Source organism: Stegostoma tigrinum, chromosome 22 (assembly GCF_030684315.1).
Source record: "Stegostoma tigrinum isolate sSteTig4 chromosome 22, sSteTig4.hap1, whole genome shotgun sequence".
Classification (NCBI taxonomy): domain Eukaryota; kingdom Metazoa; phylum Chordata; class Chondrichthyes; order Orectolobiformes; family Stegostomatidae; genus Stegostoma; species Stegostoma tigrinum.
In genome coordinates this window covers 6110099-6128116 of record NC_081375.1, presented here as the reverse complement: position 1 = coordinate 6128116, position 18018 = coordinate 6110099, and the positions used below count along the sequence as shown (strand labels likewise).

The following is an 18018-nucleotide window of genomic DNA, read 5'->3' as shown; positions in this document are numbered from 1 at the left end:
ATTTTGTGATGATAGTTGACATCTATGAATGGTTAGGTCTTTTATTTTTTTTAAATACTTTGGACGCAAGGTTTCAGGGTCACAGACAAGATATCTCCTTGAATAAAATTGTTACGAACGTCAGAATTGCTAGTGAAAAAACATGCTTTTGTCTAGTTTATCTTCTACCAATCATGTAATACAGTACAATGGAGCTATTAACAAGTCAAAAATGATGCTTTCATAAACATGAGCTCCTCCAAAATCACACAAAAACAAGAACTGCAGATACTTTAAATCAGGAACTCCATTTCCTGCCTACTAACCTCATCCCACCTCCTTGACCTGTCCGTGTTCCCTGGTCAGACCTATCCCCTCCCCACCTATACTCTCCTCTCCACCTATCTTCTTTTCTCTTCATCTTCGGTCCACCTCCCCCCTCTCCCTATTTATTCCAGTTCCCTCCCCCCATCCCCCTCTCTGATGAAGGGTCTAGGCCCGCAACGTCAGCTTTTGTGCTCCTTAGATGCTGCTTGGCCTGCTGTGTTTATTCAGTTTCACACTTTATTATCTTGGATTCTCCAGCATCTGCAGTTCCCATTATCTCTGATACAAAAACAGAAGTTGCTGGAAGCTCAGCAGGTCTGTCTTGTAGAAGTGTCACTGGAGTGAAACGTTAACTTTGATTTTTTTTTCTTTGCAGGAGCTGCTAGACCTGCTGAGCTTCCAGCAACTTCTGTTTTTGTTCCTCAAAAACTGCTGTCCATATTTCTTTTGCTTATAGCTTAGATGGCAGCGTTCTTTTCTCTGAATGACAGTTATGGCTTGAAAGCTTCTTCGAGGACTTGAATACAAAAGCCAAAACAGATATTCCAATTTTGCGCCATCGGAAATGCCATGCTTTGAAGGACATAAAAATGAGGCCTCTGGTTAACGGAAGAGATCCTATGGAACTATGTCAAGTAAAAGCGAGTGGTGTTTTAGCATAAAATACTGGAAGTGGTTATAATGAAAGTTCATCACCCATATGCTGGTAGGCTCACTGAGTATTTCAAGTATTTTCTGTTTTTTATTTCACATTTCCTGTGTGTACAGATATGTGGGTTGAACATATGTTTTAATGTTAAATCAATGTAAATTACATTACATAATTCTAAACACTGCAAATGGACATGGAAACTTGGAGATTCATATGTATATATCTTTGACTTGAAAGGACGTATTGAGAGAGTAGATTTTAAAACATCATGCCTTCAAAGATTGTGATATTGAGTTTAAAATCACTGATATTATGGTGAATATTTATTTTTGCCTGGTTAGGCAATAAGTTCTGGCCATCATGCTTCAGGAAGGACTTGACAATCCTTGAAAGGGCGCACAGGAGATTTACCAGAATGGTTCAGTCAGAGAGAGAGAGTTTAGCTGCAAAATGAGTTTGGAGAAACAGAACTTGTTCTCCTTGGAGCAAAGGAGAGATTTGACAGAGGTACCCATGGTACGTAAAGAAAAAGAAGTTCGGGATTATATCAAATTAAAAGGAGAAAAATGTATAACATGGCAAAGATTGGTGGTAATCTAGAGGATTGGGAATGTTTTAGAAAATCAACAAAAGTCAACCGAAGATAATAGAGAAAAAACATAAACTTGGAGGGTTAACTTGCAAGTAATATCAAAACTTCTTTAAGTAAATAAAAATAAAGAGAGAAGCAGAAGGGAACACAGGCCCATTAAAGACTAAAGCTGGTGAAATAACAACGGGGAACCGGGAAAAGACAAAGTTGAGAAGTACTTTGCATCAGCACTCACAATACAAGACAATAACAACATTACAAAAGTACAAAGTTATCAAATGGCTAAGGTAATTAATGGGGCTAAAGAATAATAAGTTCCTTGACACGATAGGATACGTTGTGGAAATTAAAGGATGCATGTATAGAGATAGTAGATGCACTTGTAACCATCTTCCAGGAATCCTTCGATTCTGGGCAAGTCCCAGAGAATTAGAAAACTTTTAATGTAGCACCTTTTATTAAAAATGGGAAGAAGACCAAAAAAAGCTGTCTGCCAGTTACCTTTATATCTGACCTTGAAAAAATGTTAGAATCTGTTGTAAAGGATGTAATAGCAAAGCATTTAGAAATATATAATAAGATCAAAGCAGGATCAGCATGGCCTCAAAAAGGGGAAATCATACCTGACAAATTTACTGGAATTTTTTGAGGGGGTAACAAGCAGGATAGATAAAGGGAAAGTAGTGGATGTGATAAATATTTTGATTTTCAGAATAGGTTTGGTAACATCACGCACATCTGAAAAGCTAAGATCCCATGTGTTGGAAGAAGCACATTATAGAAAGAGGATTAAACTAATAGAAGACAAAGAATTGGGATGAGGAGGCATTACCAAGATGGTACAAGTGTTACAAGTGAAGTGCCACAGGCATCAGTGCTAGAGCCACAGTTATTTACAATATATGTTAATGGTATGAGAAAAGTGAACGAACTATAGCCAAGTTTGCAGATGGCATGAAAACAGGAGGGAGGCAAGTGGTGAGGCTGAGACAGAGTCTGGAGAGGGATTGAGGTAAGTTAAGCAAGTGGACAAAAACTTGGCAGAGGGGAATATACTGTGAGAATCCATACAGTGTGGAAACAGGCCGTTCTCCCCATCAAGTCTAAACCAGTCCTCCAAAGAGTATCCCACACAGATCCATCCCTGTAACACGTGGGAAGAAACATAGACAGACACAGGGAGAACGTGCAAACTCTACACAGACAGTCGCCTGAGGTTGGTTAGAATTGAATCCACTAGCACTGTGAGGCAGTGGTGCTAACCACTGAGCCACCCTGCTGTTTGGGTTGTGTATTTTGGCATGAAGAATAGAGGAGTTGAATATTATTTAAATGTAGAAAGTCTGCAGAAAGCTACAGAACACTGGGGTTTCCAAGCTGAGATAACATGGCGTGAAGCTGGATGAACACAAGCCAAGCAGCCTCGGAGGAGCAGGAAAGTTTGACCTTTCGGGTCGGGACCCTTCAGAAATTTCTGAAGAAGGGTCCCGACCCAAAATGTCAAACTTTCCTGCTCCTCTGATGTTGCTTGGCCTGCTGTGTTCATCCAGCTTCACACCGTGTTACCTCAGAATCTCCAGCATCGGCAGTTCCGACCATCTCTGTAGGTTTCAAAGCTGTTGTCCATGAATCACAAAAGGCTGGGGCCCAAGCTAAGCAGGTTGAAGGACAGGGGTAAGCCACCTGACTGTTCAAGCCAGGTCCGCCATTCAATAAGGTCATAGCTGATCTGATTTTAAGCTCAACTCTGCATTCCTGCATATCCCCAATAATCTTTCACCCCCTTCGTGACATACAAAATGACGCCACATTGGGGTGACATTTGAAGTTTTTCTGTGTATTTTATAGTATTATTCACTGTAAAATACAAGTGACAATAAATCATTCAACTCTGCCTTCAAAATCGTTAAAGATCTGCATCCACTGCCTTTTGAAGAAGACTCACAACCCTCTGAGAGAACAAAATGTTTCCTCATCTTTGTTTTACATGGGTGTTTTAAACTATCTCTAGTTCTGGATTCTCCCATAATTGGAAATATCCTTTCAATATCTACCCAGTCAAGTCCCCTCGAACTTTTATTTTAGAATTAAGTCACAACTGACTGTTCTAAACTCAAGAAGATATAAGCCTGGCCTGTCTAGCCTTTCCTCATAAGGCGATCCACTCATTCTGAATATCAGCCCAGTAAAATTTCTCTGAACTGCTTTCAGTGTACTAACACCTTCTGTCAGTGTGGTGCTCGATACTCTACAGTATTGATGTTTGGGGGAATGAAAGGGGACTTTATTGAAACGTACAAGATTTTTAGGGCAGAGCAAAGTTAATCCATTTTTTTTTAACCAATTTATCTTTCTGGATATGTGCACAGTATTTTCAGGTTCAACTTCTCAGTTGTCGGGTGGTTGATTTTTAAAGTTGTTATCAATTCAAGTTGTCACAGATTGTATGAATCATTTTTATCCAGTGGGGCATTATATCAGTATGAGTATTTTTAACTAAAATCACAAGACTAAGATGTGAATGGCTCAAAAAAAAATGAGAAAACATGCAACAATTAGAGTGCAGGCCAACTGAAGCAAATCCGATTGTCATCCTGCGTGACAAGGGTACAGTTTAATTTCTAAGTTACTGAATAGGAATCAGGACCAGAAATACCTGCAGATTTTCCCAACCTTCCCAACCTCTGACTACATGACTGAAATCAATGAATCGAGAAGGAATTCTGAACAGGACCTTTTCTGCTTTGAAGCGTAAGCAGCTAATGAATTATGACATATAAAAGGGCAATTTGGCTTCACTTCATGAGGAGTGCTTCTTTAGAATAGAAGGAGAACAGCCAAAGAACAGACCTAAATTATTCACATTCTCCTTCTGAATAACATGCAGGTGCCCTCAGCAATACAGTAGCAGGTTATTCACAGACTAATTATATATGACATGCAGTATTGTTCCTGCACGAGGCACTGTTGGAGCAAGCTAAGCTCATAGTCAATGTGTACACTAAGACAAATACAAGAAAAAGTGTTGAACAATTTCCAAAGATAAATCAAGTTACAGAAACGGAAACAGTACGTTAAACCATTGCCTCATACATTAGTTTGAGCTATGCTTTGTTATTTTCTGATCCACTTTCACATTGTCTCAAATAAACTTTCCTTGCAAAGCCACAGAAACCTGTAGAATGTTACTACCAACAGCTACAGAGACACAGCTGGCCGAATCTGTGACTATAGATAATGCGTTACATATGAAGTAAAAACAAAATGACCACAGCATTGATAACATTTGAACAGTGTGGTCTAATATGGTAGTCATTAGCCACATATGCAAATATAATTGTGAAGTTAGATTTTTGAATAATAAATGCTAATTCTCAGTTGGAGTATTAGTTCCAATTCTGAACACCATACTTTGGAAAGTATGTCAAGGCCTTAGGGAATGGTGTAGTGGGCACAGATTTCAGATAAAAGCAATGTATTGTGGACACTGGAGATCTGAGAAATAGTACATTCTGGGGAAACTCAGCAGCGCTGGCGTCATCTGTGGAGAGACAAATGGAGTCTTCTTTGAAACCCAACAAATTCAGTAGGGCATAGATTTAAAACAGTTAGCAAAGAACCATAGGGGTAATGAGAACAACCTTTTATAATGTTCTTACGATGACCTAAAATGCATTTTCTGAAAGATTGCAGGAACAGGATTCAATAATAATGTTTTAAAAATTGATAAATATTGGTTAAACAAAATTTGCAAAGGTGTGGGCAAAGAGGAGGGGAACAAGGTTAAATTACAGTTCTTTCAAAGAAGTGACACAAGCACAACAGACCAAATGTCAAGACATTACTGACTCGGGTCTGCTGCAGTTCTCCAGCGAGGTACAGTGCAGGCTGGAAGAGCATTACCTCATTTTCTGTTTGGGGCCCTGCAACCTTCAGGACTCAATATTGAATTCAATTGTTTTACAGCCTGAACACCCTCTTCATTGCCCTTTTATCCACATCCCATACCCGAGGCCTTGTTATCACGTGGGCTGCTTTCAGCACGTCCAACCCATTTTCACCAACTCATTGTCCCCACTGTCAGCTTTTCTTTTTTCCTAGCTTACCATTGTCCATCCCTTTCCTAGTTACTACTCGTTATGATGAAGGGTCACCAGACACAAAACATTAACTCTACCTCTTTCCAGATGCTGTCAGACCTGCTGAGTTTCTCCAGCAATTTCTGTTTTTGTTTCAGATTTCCAGCATCTGCAGTTTTTTGTTTCATTTTAGTACTTGAACTTCAACCTGGTTAATGGCAGTAAGAAAAAGAGCAGACCATTTATATCTTCAAGCCTACCCTCCCATTAATTATCCCCAATCCTCTGTGCTTTCTGCATCTATTTTCATGAAATGAGATGAAAGAACAGTAATACACAAAAAAAAACTGAAGAACTGCAGATGTTGGAAATCTGAAACTCCACTTCTGAAGAAGGGTGACTGACCCTGAAACTTTAACTCTGGTTTTTCTCCACAGAGGCTGCAAGACCTGCTGAAATTTCCCAGTAATATCTGCTTTATTGTGAAAGAATAGTATGAATGTTTTAGAGTGCTACGAGTGCCTTACTTCCTAGGTTACTGAATAGTGGTGGATATTATATTAATTAAGTAGAGATAGTAGGAACTGCTGATGCTGGAGAATCTGAGATAACAAGGTGTAGAGCTGGATGAACACAACAGGCCAAGCAGCATCAGAGGAGCAGGAAAACTGACGTCTCTGGTCTAGACCCTTCTTCAGAAAAACTCTTTTTCCTGAAACATCAGCCTTCCTGCTCCTCTGATGCTGCTTGGCCTCCTGTGTTCATCCAGCTCTACACCTTGTTATCTCGATGAAAGCTGTATTGGGACTGGACTGCTGATCTACTTTGTGTGAATAAAAGCAGCATACTGCAGAAATGTTTAGCTGCAAAGTGCTATGTTTGTGTAGGGTATGATGCAAGTGGTGGAATCGGGTCAGATATATCATAGTCGTACCAATTTATTAAAATGAAATCTGCCTTTTTCTGTAAAGTGTTATTTATTTGTTATCTCATGTAAATTGTGTTGATTCTGAATCATATGAAAATAAGAGCTCTAAGAAGGTGAATCCTGGCAATCTCTTAATACAAGGTTCATTCATTACAATTGGTTATTTTTAATTTATTATTTCCCACAGGAATAATTTCAATGGATCCTACCATACCTGAATATTTCCAATTTTTTTCCTGTTTTTCTTCAATAGTATGTAATCACATAAAACACTAATTCACCCTCACTGAAAGATGATGTGTTGTTCTAGGCATGGCATTTTAAGAATGACATAAAGGTTTTGAAGAGGTAACCAAAACTTGAATAGCTCTGGATTTGAGAAAACTAAATAAATGGGAAACTGAAGTTGTTTTACTTAGAGTAGAGGAGGTTAAAGCAAGTTTGACAGAGGTATTTAAAATTGTTTCCAGTGACTGAAGAGTTCCTACCAGAAAGTAGAGATTTAACGCGTCTAGCAAAAGAATGGGAGGTGATATAGAGAAAAACCTTTTTACGCAATGATAATTTGGAATATGATACCTGAGCAATAAAAACCTTGAAAAGCGAATTGAACGAATACTTGAATGATAACAAGTTGCAGAGTTATGGGGTAAAAGTAGGTAAGTACGACTAATTTGACAGCTCTTTCAAAGACCCTGTTCTATCGTCAGGTAGAAAACAGAGGGATCTGGGGATACAGATCTACAACTCAGTCGAAGTGGGAACATATGTTAATTTAGATTTAGATTTAGATTTGCTTTATTGTTGACACAAGTACCTGAGTACAGTGAAAAGTTTTGTTTTGCAAGCAATATGGGCAGGTCATAGCAAACAAGGACATACAGATCATACGGCACTTAGACAAAGTGAGGCATACAGGGGTATGGTTTCACAGCAGATGCACAAAACAAGATAAATGTTAGATTTGAACTTAGAGAGGTCCACTCAGCAGTCGAATAACAGCAGGGAAGAAGCTGTTCTTGAACCTGTTGGTGTGTGTGTCAAACAATAACAAAGCAAACAAAGCACTACGATTCATTTCTCAACAGATAGAATTGAAAAGCAGAGAGATTAACTTAAACTTGCACAGAAAAATGGTTTAGACTTCGTTTCAAATTCTGTGGATTTTTTTTTCTGGTGTCCTTGTGATGAGAAAAAAGACAGAGGCATTGAAGGAGGTGCAGCAATGGTTAAGTTTTCCAGCAACTTCTGTTTTCAATCCTTTGTGCCTGCTCCACTATGCTGTGAGATCATAGTTTTTTTTATATTTTTCTAATAAAGCTTCTGTTCCAGGTACTGAGAACTTATACCTACCACAAAAGATTGAACAGGCTGGGGCTCTTTTCTCTGGAAGACCAAAGACTGAGAAGTGACCTGTTAGAATTCTTTAAAATTCTGAAGGGTTTTGACTGAATAGGAGTAAGTAAGATGCTTCCCAGGGTTGACCAGATCTAGGGATCAAAAATTACATAGTCACTAGGAAGTCAAATAGGATGTGAGTTTGCTCGCTGAGCTGCAAGGTTAGTTTTTTCAGACATTTCGTCACATTCTGAAAACTAACCTTCCAGCTCAGCGAGCAAACTCACATCCAGAACCTCGACCTGAGCTACAAATCTTCTCAAAACTCGCTATTCAAATAGGAAGTACAGGAGAAATATTTTTAATTAAAGTGGTTAGAATGTGGAACTCAGTACTGCAAGAAGTGGTTGAGGCAAATAGTATGGATGAGTTTAAATAGGGGAAATTAGAAGAAGAAGGTGATAAGGGAGAGTGGAGTAGAAGGATATCAAAGAAAGTCTTCCATGTCTGTTGCATCTTTCACAACCTCGCAACAGCCCAAAACAGCTAAGTAATTGTGCTTTGTACTTTTAAAGCCATTGTTTTGAGATCAGATATTAATTGTTGTCACTAAATAAAGTTTCGGAAAGTCCGTTAGAGTTGAGCAGTATCATTGGAGAAAGTTTTTTCAGGTCATTCAGAGGCTCGCTGTTGTCACTAAACAATGTTCCTTCAGGTCAGTTCGAGGCTAAATGCTCTCAGTAAGGGATGTTTTCAATTTACCAAGTGCTGGGAAGTTTCCACGTCCAAACCTGAAAAAGGCAACATGAATTCACACGTTATCTTTGCTGTGCTTTCCATATTGAAATATGTTGGATTTGTACAAGAGTTCATACTTTTCCTAAATGTAGTAGAGTCTCTTTATAATGTTTATTGTGAGAGAATTGAAGAGCACAAGGAGAGGGAGATTTGGGGTTTTAAAACAATGAGGCAGGAGAAAATAATCAGGTTTGAGGGTCTTATGCTTAGGGTAGTTGTGGTTTGTTAGCTGTACAAAAAGGAGGAGTATGGGGTTTGCATGGTTGGGAAATGAGACAGATAATTATATTAAAACTAATTTTGGAAGATTCTTATGAACAGGAGAGAGTGTTTGGTGTAATTGTATACCTTTCGCCTGTGACCTCTGCATAGTTTGCCTTAATGAAATATCCATACATGGGTTAAGCACAACCAACATATTTGCATATTATTTAATTAATAATAAGAAGATTAGTTCAATGAAAGTAGTAACGAAATGTGAGAGGGAATTGTGACAAAATTGTACATGGTTGTTTTATTGTTCTAACATATGAATTATTTCCCATGGTAACCGAGGATACAGATAGGTTACCAACAAGGTGTTATTTGAGAAAGAATAATATGAAAGACTAAAGTTAGAGGTAAATGTTATGAAAGGACGAATCTCTTTATTTCCTTGAAATAGTTAAGTAAATAATATTTACTTGTTTTCCAGGAGTGCATAAAAAAATCCTTATTGTTTCTGAGCCTATATTTCACAAAGCTGTAATCCGTAACCTCTTGTATAGCCATTTTCCGTTTCTTTGCCCTGCAGTAAGCTGTGGTGCATTTTTGCTTCTGAGGTCCTACCCTTTAGAATTCTCTCCCTTAACCCTTTCTCCTCTCCTTTTTTAAAACACACTTGAGCACTTGAAATTCTTTTGATCGATTTTTCTTTGAATTAGGAATTTGGCTGTTATCCTGACAGTCCTAATAAATGGACCTGCTATGGTATTAAATAAATACAGAAAGTGCTGGAGAAACTTTGGCTCTGGCAACACCCTTTGAAGAGAGAAACAGAATTAATGCTCAAGCTCAGTATGACTTCTTCACCCGTGCTGAAGAAGAGACATATCGGATTCAAAATTTGAACCATTTTTCTCTCTGCAGATGCTGCCAGTCCTGCTGGGGTTCTCCAGCATTCCCTGTTTTTGTTTCAGATTTCGAACATGCACAGCATTTTGCTTTTATTTGAATGGTATGTTAATAATCTTGGTCAGTTGTTATTGGAAGACAGTCTGCTGAATGTATGAGCTGAGGAGAGGGCTCAATCATCACTGGAAAGAAGGGCATTAAAAGGCAAGTTCAGATACGATGAAAGAAGTGCTTTACATTCCTGGAAAATTGTGTTTCCCTGCCCACCTTAAATAATGGAGTTAGTATTCTATCACAAAAGTAAATAAATTGACCAGAAATTGAACAAGACCAGCTACATAAATGCCACAAGAATAAATTGAAGGCTGAAAATTCTGTGATGAGTAACTCACCACCTGAATTCCCAAACCTTGGAATTCCCAAATTGTGTCCACCATTTACAAGGCAATAAGTCATGAGTACAACTGAATACAAACTACTTGCCCAGATAAGTGCAGCTCCAAAAGCAAGAACATCCAGAACGAACCTTCATCAACTTAAACGTTTACTTCCTGTCTGTACAGTGGCAATGTTGTGCAACATCAACAAAGTGTACTTCAGCAACTCACCAAGGTTCTTCGGACAGTACCACCCAAACCCGCAATGTCTACCAGCTAGAAGGATATGTGCTGCAGATTCATGGGAACACTATCACCTTGGAGAAAATTCCCCTCCAAGCCACACACCAGCCTCACTTGGAAATATATCACTGTTCTTTCACTGTTGCTGGGTCAAAATCCCGTAACTCCCTTCCGAAAAACACAGTGGATGACCCTAAAGCACATGGTGCCTTTGGAAAGTAAGTCTGGAGAAAGATGCTGTGGTTTTTGTACATGTTCATCCAGAGCATCTCTGTGATGTACGGTCTGCTCCTGGGGACGCGCACCGAGACAAACATCAATTGTGCCCGGAGTAATCAATTCGGTAAAAGACACTCTTTGGTCCATCCAAAATGTGTTGGTCTTCCAGAACAAGGAGTTGACCCTGACAAAACGTTTCAAACGGGCAACTTCTAAGGTCTAGGACTATGTGCTGAAGGATGAACTAAAACGTGGGGCATCTGCTGCCAAGGCACGTTGATGAAAGACCATCTTAGGGGCAGGACAGCTGATGTTTAGGTCCTAGACCGGAAGGGTCTAGGCCCGAAATGTCAGCCTTCCTGCTCCTCTGATGCTGCTTGGCCTGTTGCGTTCATCCAGCTCTACACCTCGTTATCTCGGCTTCTACAGTATCTGCAGTTCCTATTATCTTTGACAAAAGACCACTACTGAGGCCCATTCAGTTATCAGACACTCGCAGTGCCTCAAACCCATGTAAATATTGTCTTGTTCAAATACAATATGCCTTTGGTTTGTTTGGATGGAATGAAATTCCAATCTTTGTTTGTTTCCTTGATACGCTCCTATACAGAACCAAACTGTGTTCGTGACTATGCATATATATAAAGATAATTTTTATGAATAAAGCATTTTTTGTAATTTAGAAAAAAATGGACTGCAATAGTTCAAGAAGACAGATCACTGCCACCTTCTCAAAGACAATTAGGGTTGGACACCCTACCAATGATATTTAAAACCCTTGAACAAATAATAAAAATGTAGATTTGTGCATTTGTCACAAGAAAGCAATGCTGTCATAGATTCTGATTAGTCACGCTGCCCAATCTCTTGAATGTTACAGTGAAATTTAAGGGATGTAAAATGTAAGTAAACATCAAGCTGATTTCCAAATTTAGTTCAGACCTAAATATTTTACACAGGTAGGAGTAATGTATAGTGTAACTGAACTGTTGCTTAAATAGATGTTTTCAATTCAGGGCTTTTGTTCAGAAGCAGTCTGCAAACAAACAATGGGACAATTTGAACTAGATTTGCGGCATGTATTTGTTCTTTTATTGTTAATTGCTTTGAGTTTGGTCTTAAACTTTCATAAAAGGAAGGTTATAACACCTTGCATCATATTATGGAATTGGGACACCAGAACAGGAAGATGACATTCAATCCCTTAGGCCTTAATACAAACTGAAATAACTGTAGCCGCTGTAAATCAGGAACAAAAACAGAAGTTGCTGGAAAAGCTCAGCAGGTCTGGCAGTATCTGTGAAGAAAAATCAGAGTTAACGTTTCAGGCCTGGCAACTCCAGTTCTGAGGAAGGGTCAACAGACCCGAAACGGTAACTCTGATTTTTATTTTCATAAATGCTGCCAAACTTGCTGAGTTTTTCCAGCAACTTCTGTTTTTAATCCCTTGCACCTGCTCCACTATGCTGTGAGATCACACTTTTTTTTATATTTTTCTCATTCAGCTTTTCAAAGATGTTATTACATGCCTCTGGAGCAGGTGGAGCTTAAGCAGGGTTCAGTACTAGGGATGTTATCACTTTGCTGCAAGATACTTGATAAGTAGCTTAATTCCATGTACCTGCCTTGGCTCCTAATCTTTCTTTCTGGCCTTATCAAGCAAAACATCTATGATCTGAGATTTTAAAGTATTAACTAAACTGGAATCTACTGCTTTTTTTTGTGAGAGAATGCCACACTCTGTATGAAGCAGTGTCACTTAACTGCTCTCCTGAATGATATGGCTCTGATTTAAAGGTTCAATCATTTGTTCTATCTCCCCAACCAGTGTAAAAGAGTATCTACCCTTTCAAAATCCCAGGAACCTCAATTAACTCATCCTTTAACCATGTGCATCATTAACTGTAGCTCATCCTCCTGTCAGAAAATACCAAGCATGAATGTTTTTCTCCATTTAATCTGTTATGTGCCTGGCATGGGTGTGTTGAAGTTGTTCAAAGTTTGTGAAGATAAATACGAAATCTTTTTACCGAGTACAAAGTCTATCAATAAATAAAAATGCATTCAAACATGCTTTGGTGATTTGCTTGCTATCTCAAACATGGTTCTGTGGATTAGTCAGTCTTTTACATATCAGGGTTTTGATGCTCAGTCAAGATCTCAAAATCATTACGAGCATAAATTAATTTTGATCAATGATTTCTGTTCTGAATTAGCCCCAGGGGAGCCATTTATGTTCAACTGTGTGTCTTTTGAGTTTCAGCTAATACTGATACAAATCGTATATGTGATAGCTTTCCAGTGAAGTAAATTGAAGAACCAATGAGACAACAGGCTGTTTTCGATTTTGCACAAAGAAGGGGCGAATTAATAATCTTGTTGTAAAGGAGTCACCATGAAAGGCTGACCACAGTCTGTTGGAAATTCCTTTTATATTACTTGCAAATTTAATTCAATTTGAAACAGTGTCTCAAACCTATACAAAATGCACTATGAATACATGAGGAATAAATCCGATACAGTAGCTTAGGAAACTACATTAGAAAGTGTGATGGTTGACAATCGTTTAAATAACGAGTACGTAGGTTACAACAATTGCGCATTGCACTGAGGCATAAATTTCCGGGGGAAAAGGTGATCCAGCGTGGCTCACAAAAGAAGTTAAAGATTTGTCAAAGGCTTATAAAGTGGCCAAAAAAGTAGTAAGCTGAGGATTGACGACCCTTCAGAATCCCAAAAAGGAGGACCAAGAAACTGATAAATAAAGAGAACATAAAATATGAAAGGAAACTAATGGGAAAGTTTTTTTTTAAATGCACTGTGACAACTACTTGAAATGGAAAAAGAAAAATGTTAGGAATGGAAAATTTGGGCCAACTAAGGCAGAGACAGGATGATGTTTATGGGGGGATCAGGAAACAGCAGAGAAACTACACAACTACTTTGACGCTGTTTTCACACAAAATTCCTCCCAAGAATACTAAAGAACCAAGTGACTAGCGAGAAAGAGGCACTGAAAGAAATTAGCATTAATCGAGAACTGGTACTGAAGTTAATGGGACTGCAAATTGAACAGTCGGTTGGAATCAATGATCCATGTCCTAAAATCACATCACACAGAAGAGGCCTTTCAGTCCATTGCATCTGTATCACCAAACTATACTACTACCTTTTCTGAAGAAGGGTCTAGGCCCAAAACATCAGCTTTCCTGCTCCTGTGATACTGCTTGGCCTGCTGTGTTCATCCAGATATATACCTTGTTATCTCAGATTCTCCAGCATCTGCGTTCCTACTATCTCTCTACTACCAACACTAGTTCCTCTTTCCTGCGCTAGGCCATAATCTTGAATGTTCTGACACTTGACGGGCTCACCCAAGTACTTTTTAATGGTTGTGAGGTTTCCTGCTGCAACCACCCTCCCAGGCAGTGCATTCCAGATACCTACCTCCCTCTGGGTGAACAGGTTTTTAATCAAATTCCCACTGAACCTCCAACCTTTCACTTTGAAATTATGCCCCCTTGTTAGTGGCCCTTCATCTATGCTGCTTTCTATCAATCCTCTACGTGGCCCTCATAAGCTCATACATTTCCATTGTGACGCCCTTCAACCTTCTCTATTCGATGCAAGCTTATCCAGGCTGTCTTCAGAGCTAAGTTGCTCCATCCCAGGCAACAGCCTGGTAATTCATCTCTGCATTCCCTCCCAGAGAGCTAAAAGAGGTGGCTACTGTAATGATCGTAGTTGATTTTTGCCAGTGAACAAGTCGAGTAATGGAATAAATTCTGGCCTGCAGGTTTCTCTTCACTGCTTCTTTGCAGTTCCTATCCTGTGAATTCTAAAGCCCTTATGTTAAATTCTCTCACAACTGAGATTTTAGATTCTTTCAGTTTTGAAAAAGCAATGCATATTTGTAAACAAACAACCCTGTTCTGGAGGTTTTCTCAAACTGCAGCCCTTATACTGCGGTAAATTATTCCCTTAACTGCTCTAAAGAATTTCTTCCTCCTCGGAGAAATTTTACATTCATTTGACTTCAATCAGTCAATCAGGTCCTTTGAACTGCCCAAAGCCTTCCAATATTTTGTATTTTCCAAGCTAAAATCAATCCTTAATTACTTTCAACCCAAAAGTAAGCTAACATCTTTCAATGTTCCTTTTCTCATAAACCATTACAATATAAACAAACATCTACTAACATTCTAGGAGGTACATAATGGTTCCAGAAAGACTGACCTGATTAATTTTTAAACTTTCTCGTAAGGTGAACCAGCACCTGTCAATTAATCTATCTGTATCCGCTTATAGTCTCCTTATCTCTGCTTCATGACTTCCATTCCAATCTATCTTGAGGTCATCAGCAAATTTGGAACCATATTGTCTGTCCCTTCATCCAAGTTATTTATGTAAATGGTTAACTCTGATCCATATGGCACACCACTCATAATGTCTCGCTGACCATAAAATGACCCAATAGTGCTTGCTCTCTTTTAATCTTCTATCTATGGTGGAACACCACCTGCCAATTTCCTGCCAAGGCATTCACCATCCTGACTTGGAAATATATCACTGTTCCTTCAGTGTAGCTGAATCAAATCTTGGAATTGCCTCCCTAACATCGTAATAAGCCTACCTACACAACATGGAATGCAGTAGTTCAAGAAGGCAGCTCACCACCAGTTTCTCAAGTGCAACCAGGAATGGACAATAAATTCTGCTCACATTCCATGAATAAACTTTTTTTTAAATGTTATACATTACACCATTAGTTTTTATTTTCCGCAATAACCTCTGATATGGCACCTTATCAACTGCCTTTGAAAATTTAAGTATAGTACATCCACTGGTCCACCTTTAACAACACGTTACTTTGTTAAAGAACTCTGATAAATTTGTCCAACATGAGACACAAAGCTAAAATTAACTCTGCCTGGTTTCTTTGAACATTCTAAGTGCCCTGCAAGTACCTCTTTAACTGTAACTTCCAACATTTTTCCTGTTATAGATGTTGTTAACTGAACTATAAGTTTCTCTTTTCTATCTCCCTCCTTTATTCAATAAAGGACTTACACTAATATTTGCAATCTAATGAAATTTTCCCTGATTCTGGGACGTCGGGGAGGGGGGGCACGGTGTTGAAAATTGAGAAACATTGCGCAAAATATCTCAATAGCTATTTCTTTTAAAATCTTGAGGCCATGTCCATGAGAACCAAGCTCCTGTCAGCCTACGTTTTCAACCATTTGTTAATTACCATTTCTTTGATGACTGTGATTTTCTTCACTTCCTCCCTCTCCTCCATTTCCTGATTTATTGCTATTTCTGGGATGCTGTTCATATCCAAAGCGTAGTCCAGTGCAAAATACCTTTTTCATTAATCTGCCATCTCATTATTTTCCATTATACCTGTACTTTCCCTAGACTTGTTTCCTATGGAGCCAATGCTCGTGTTATTGAATCGTTTCTTCTAAATACATCCATAGAAACTTCTGCTAACTATATTTATGTTTCTGACTAGCTTTCATGGTCTAATTTTTCTCTTCTTATTCATGTTTTTATGGTTTTTTTGCTGTTTTTAAAAATATTTGTATAATCTACCACCCTACCTTTCAAGTTTGCAAAATAATATGTTTTTTTTTTAATTCTGAGACTTACAGTTGACCATGGATGTAGGTACTCTGCCTTGGAAAGAATTTTCTTTTTCATTAGAATATATCCATTCTGTGTATTGTGAAATAGCCACTTAATTTTCTGCCACTGCATCTCTGTTGACCCATCGCTTAATTTAATTCAGAGATAATGGGAATTGCAGATGCTGGAGAATCTGAGATAACAAAGCGTGGAGCTGGATGAACACAGCAGGCCAAGCAGCATCTTAGGAGCACAAAAGCTGATGTTTCAGGCCTAGACCCCTTCATCAGGAAAGGTCCAGTGACCCTTCCTCAGAACAGTTGAGATAACGAGGCCTGGTGTGTGAGGGTTCGGTGAGGGACATGGGAGAGTTCAGGCCATAAAGTTATTGAACTCGATTTTGAGCCTAGAGGGCTGCTGGGTTCCCAAGTGGAAAATGAGGTGTTGCTGAGCTTCACTGGAACACTGCAGCAGGCTTGAGACAGAGATGTTGGCAGGGAATAGGGTGGTGTTTTGAAGGCAACTAGAAGCTCAGGATCTTTTTTTGTAAACAGAACACAGCTGTTCTCCGAAGTGGTCATCCAGTCTACACTTTGTTTCAACAATGTAGGGGAGACAACATTGTGAGCAGTGAATGCATTGGACCAGGTTGTGGGAAGCGCAGGTGAAGTGCTGCTTCACCTGGAAGGTATGTTTGGGCCCTGGGATACTGAAGAGGGATGAAGTAAATGGATAGGTGTTACACCTTGTGCAGTTGCAGGGGAAGGTGCCATGAGGCTGTGAGGTAGTGTTGGGAGTGAAGGAAAAGTGGACCAGGGTGTCCCGAAGGGAACAGTCCCTGTGGAAGGCTGACAAGGTTGGGAGGGAAATTTGTATCTGATGATTAGATTAGATTAGATTCCCTACAGTATGGAAACAGGCCCTTCAGCCCAAAAAGTCCACACTGCCCCTTGGAGCATCCCACCCAGTCCCATCCCCCTATAACCCACACACCCCTGAACACTACGGGCAATTTAGCATGGCCGATCCACCTAGCCTGCACATCTTTGGACTGTGGGAGGAAATGGTGGTATCACACTGGAGGCTGCGGAAGTGGTGGCTCATCACCTTCCAAATGTGGATGCTCGTGGGATGGTAGGTGAGGACAAGGGAGACCCTATCACTGTTGTGGGAGGGAAGAGAGGGTTGAGGGCCAAATTGTGGGAGATGACAGCCCTGTCAACAACTGCGCTGGGGAATCGTCAATTGAGGAAGAAGGTGGACATTTTGGAGGCTCCCTTGTCAAAGGCTTCAGAGATGGAGGAACTGGGAGAATGGAATAGAGTCTTTCTAGGAAGCAGGGTGCGAGGAAATATAGTCCAAGCACCTGTGGGAGTCAGTGTATTTATGGTGGATATTGATAGTCAGCCCAGAAATAGAAATAGATATGTCGAGGAAGAGAAGGGAGGAGTCGGAGATAGACCGGCTGAAAGTGAGAGCAGGGTGGAAATTGTAAGCAAAATCAATGAACTTTTCCAATTCCACACAAGAGAGGAAAGTCACACTGATGATATCATCGATATGCCGGTGAAAGAGTTGAGGGTGGGGCCAGAATAGGACTGGAACAAGGGATGTTCCATGTGCTACAAGGAACAGACAGAACTGGGGCCCACACGCGTACCCATGGCCACCCCTCTGTCCTGTAGAAAATGAGAATTAAAAGAAAAGTTGTTCAGGGTGAGGATGAGAGATAATGGGAACTC

General features: G+C 39.6%; 1 protein-coding gene across 5 annotated transcripts in view; it reads left to right on the top strand.

Annotated features, from left to right (window-relative positions):
• Nucleotides 1–18018, top strand: part of mbtd1 (mbt domain containing 1) — an 87846-nt gene that overhangs the window by 980 nt on the left and 68848 nt on the right. For all 5 annotated transcript variants that reach the window (XM_048554958.2, XM_048554956.2, XM_059653605.1 and 2 more), the window contains exon 2: nucleotides 683–1012. In XM_048554958.2, coding sequence (XP_048410915.1) covers nucleotides 1007–1012 — 6 coding nt within the window. In that variant the 5' untranslated portion in view covers nucleotides 683–1006. The remainder of the gene's footprint in view (nucleotides 1–682; nucleotides 1013–18018) is intronic.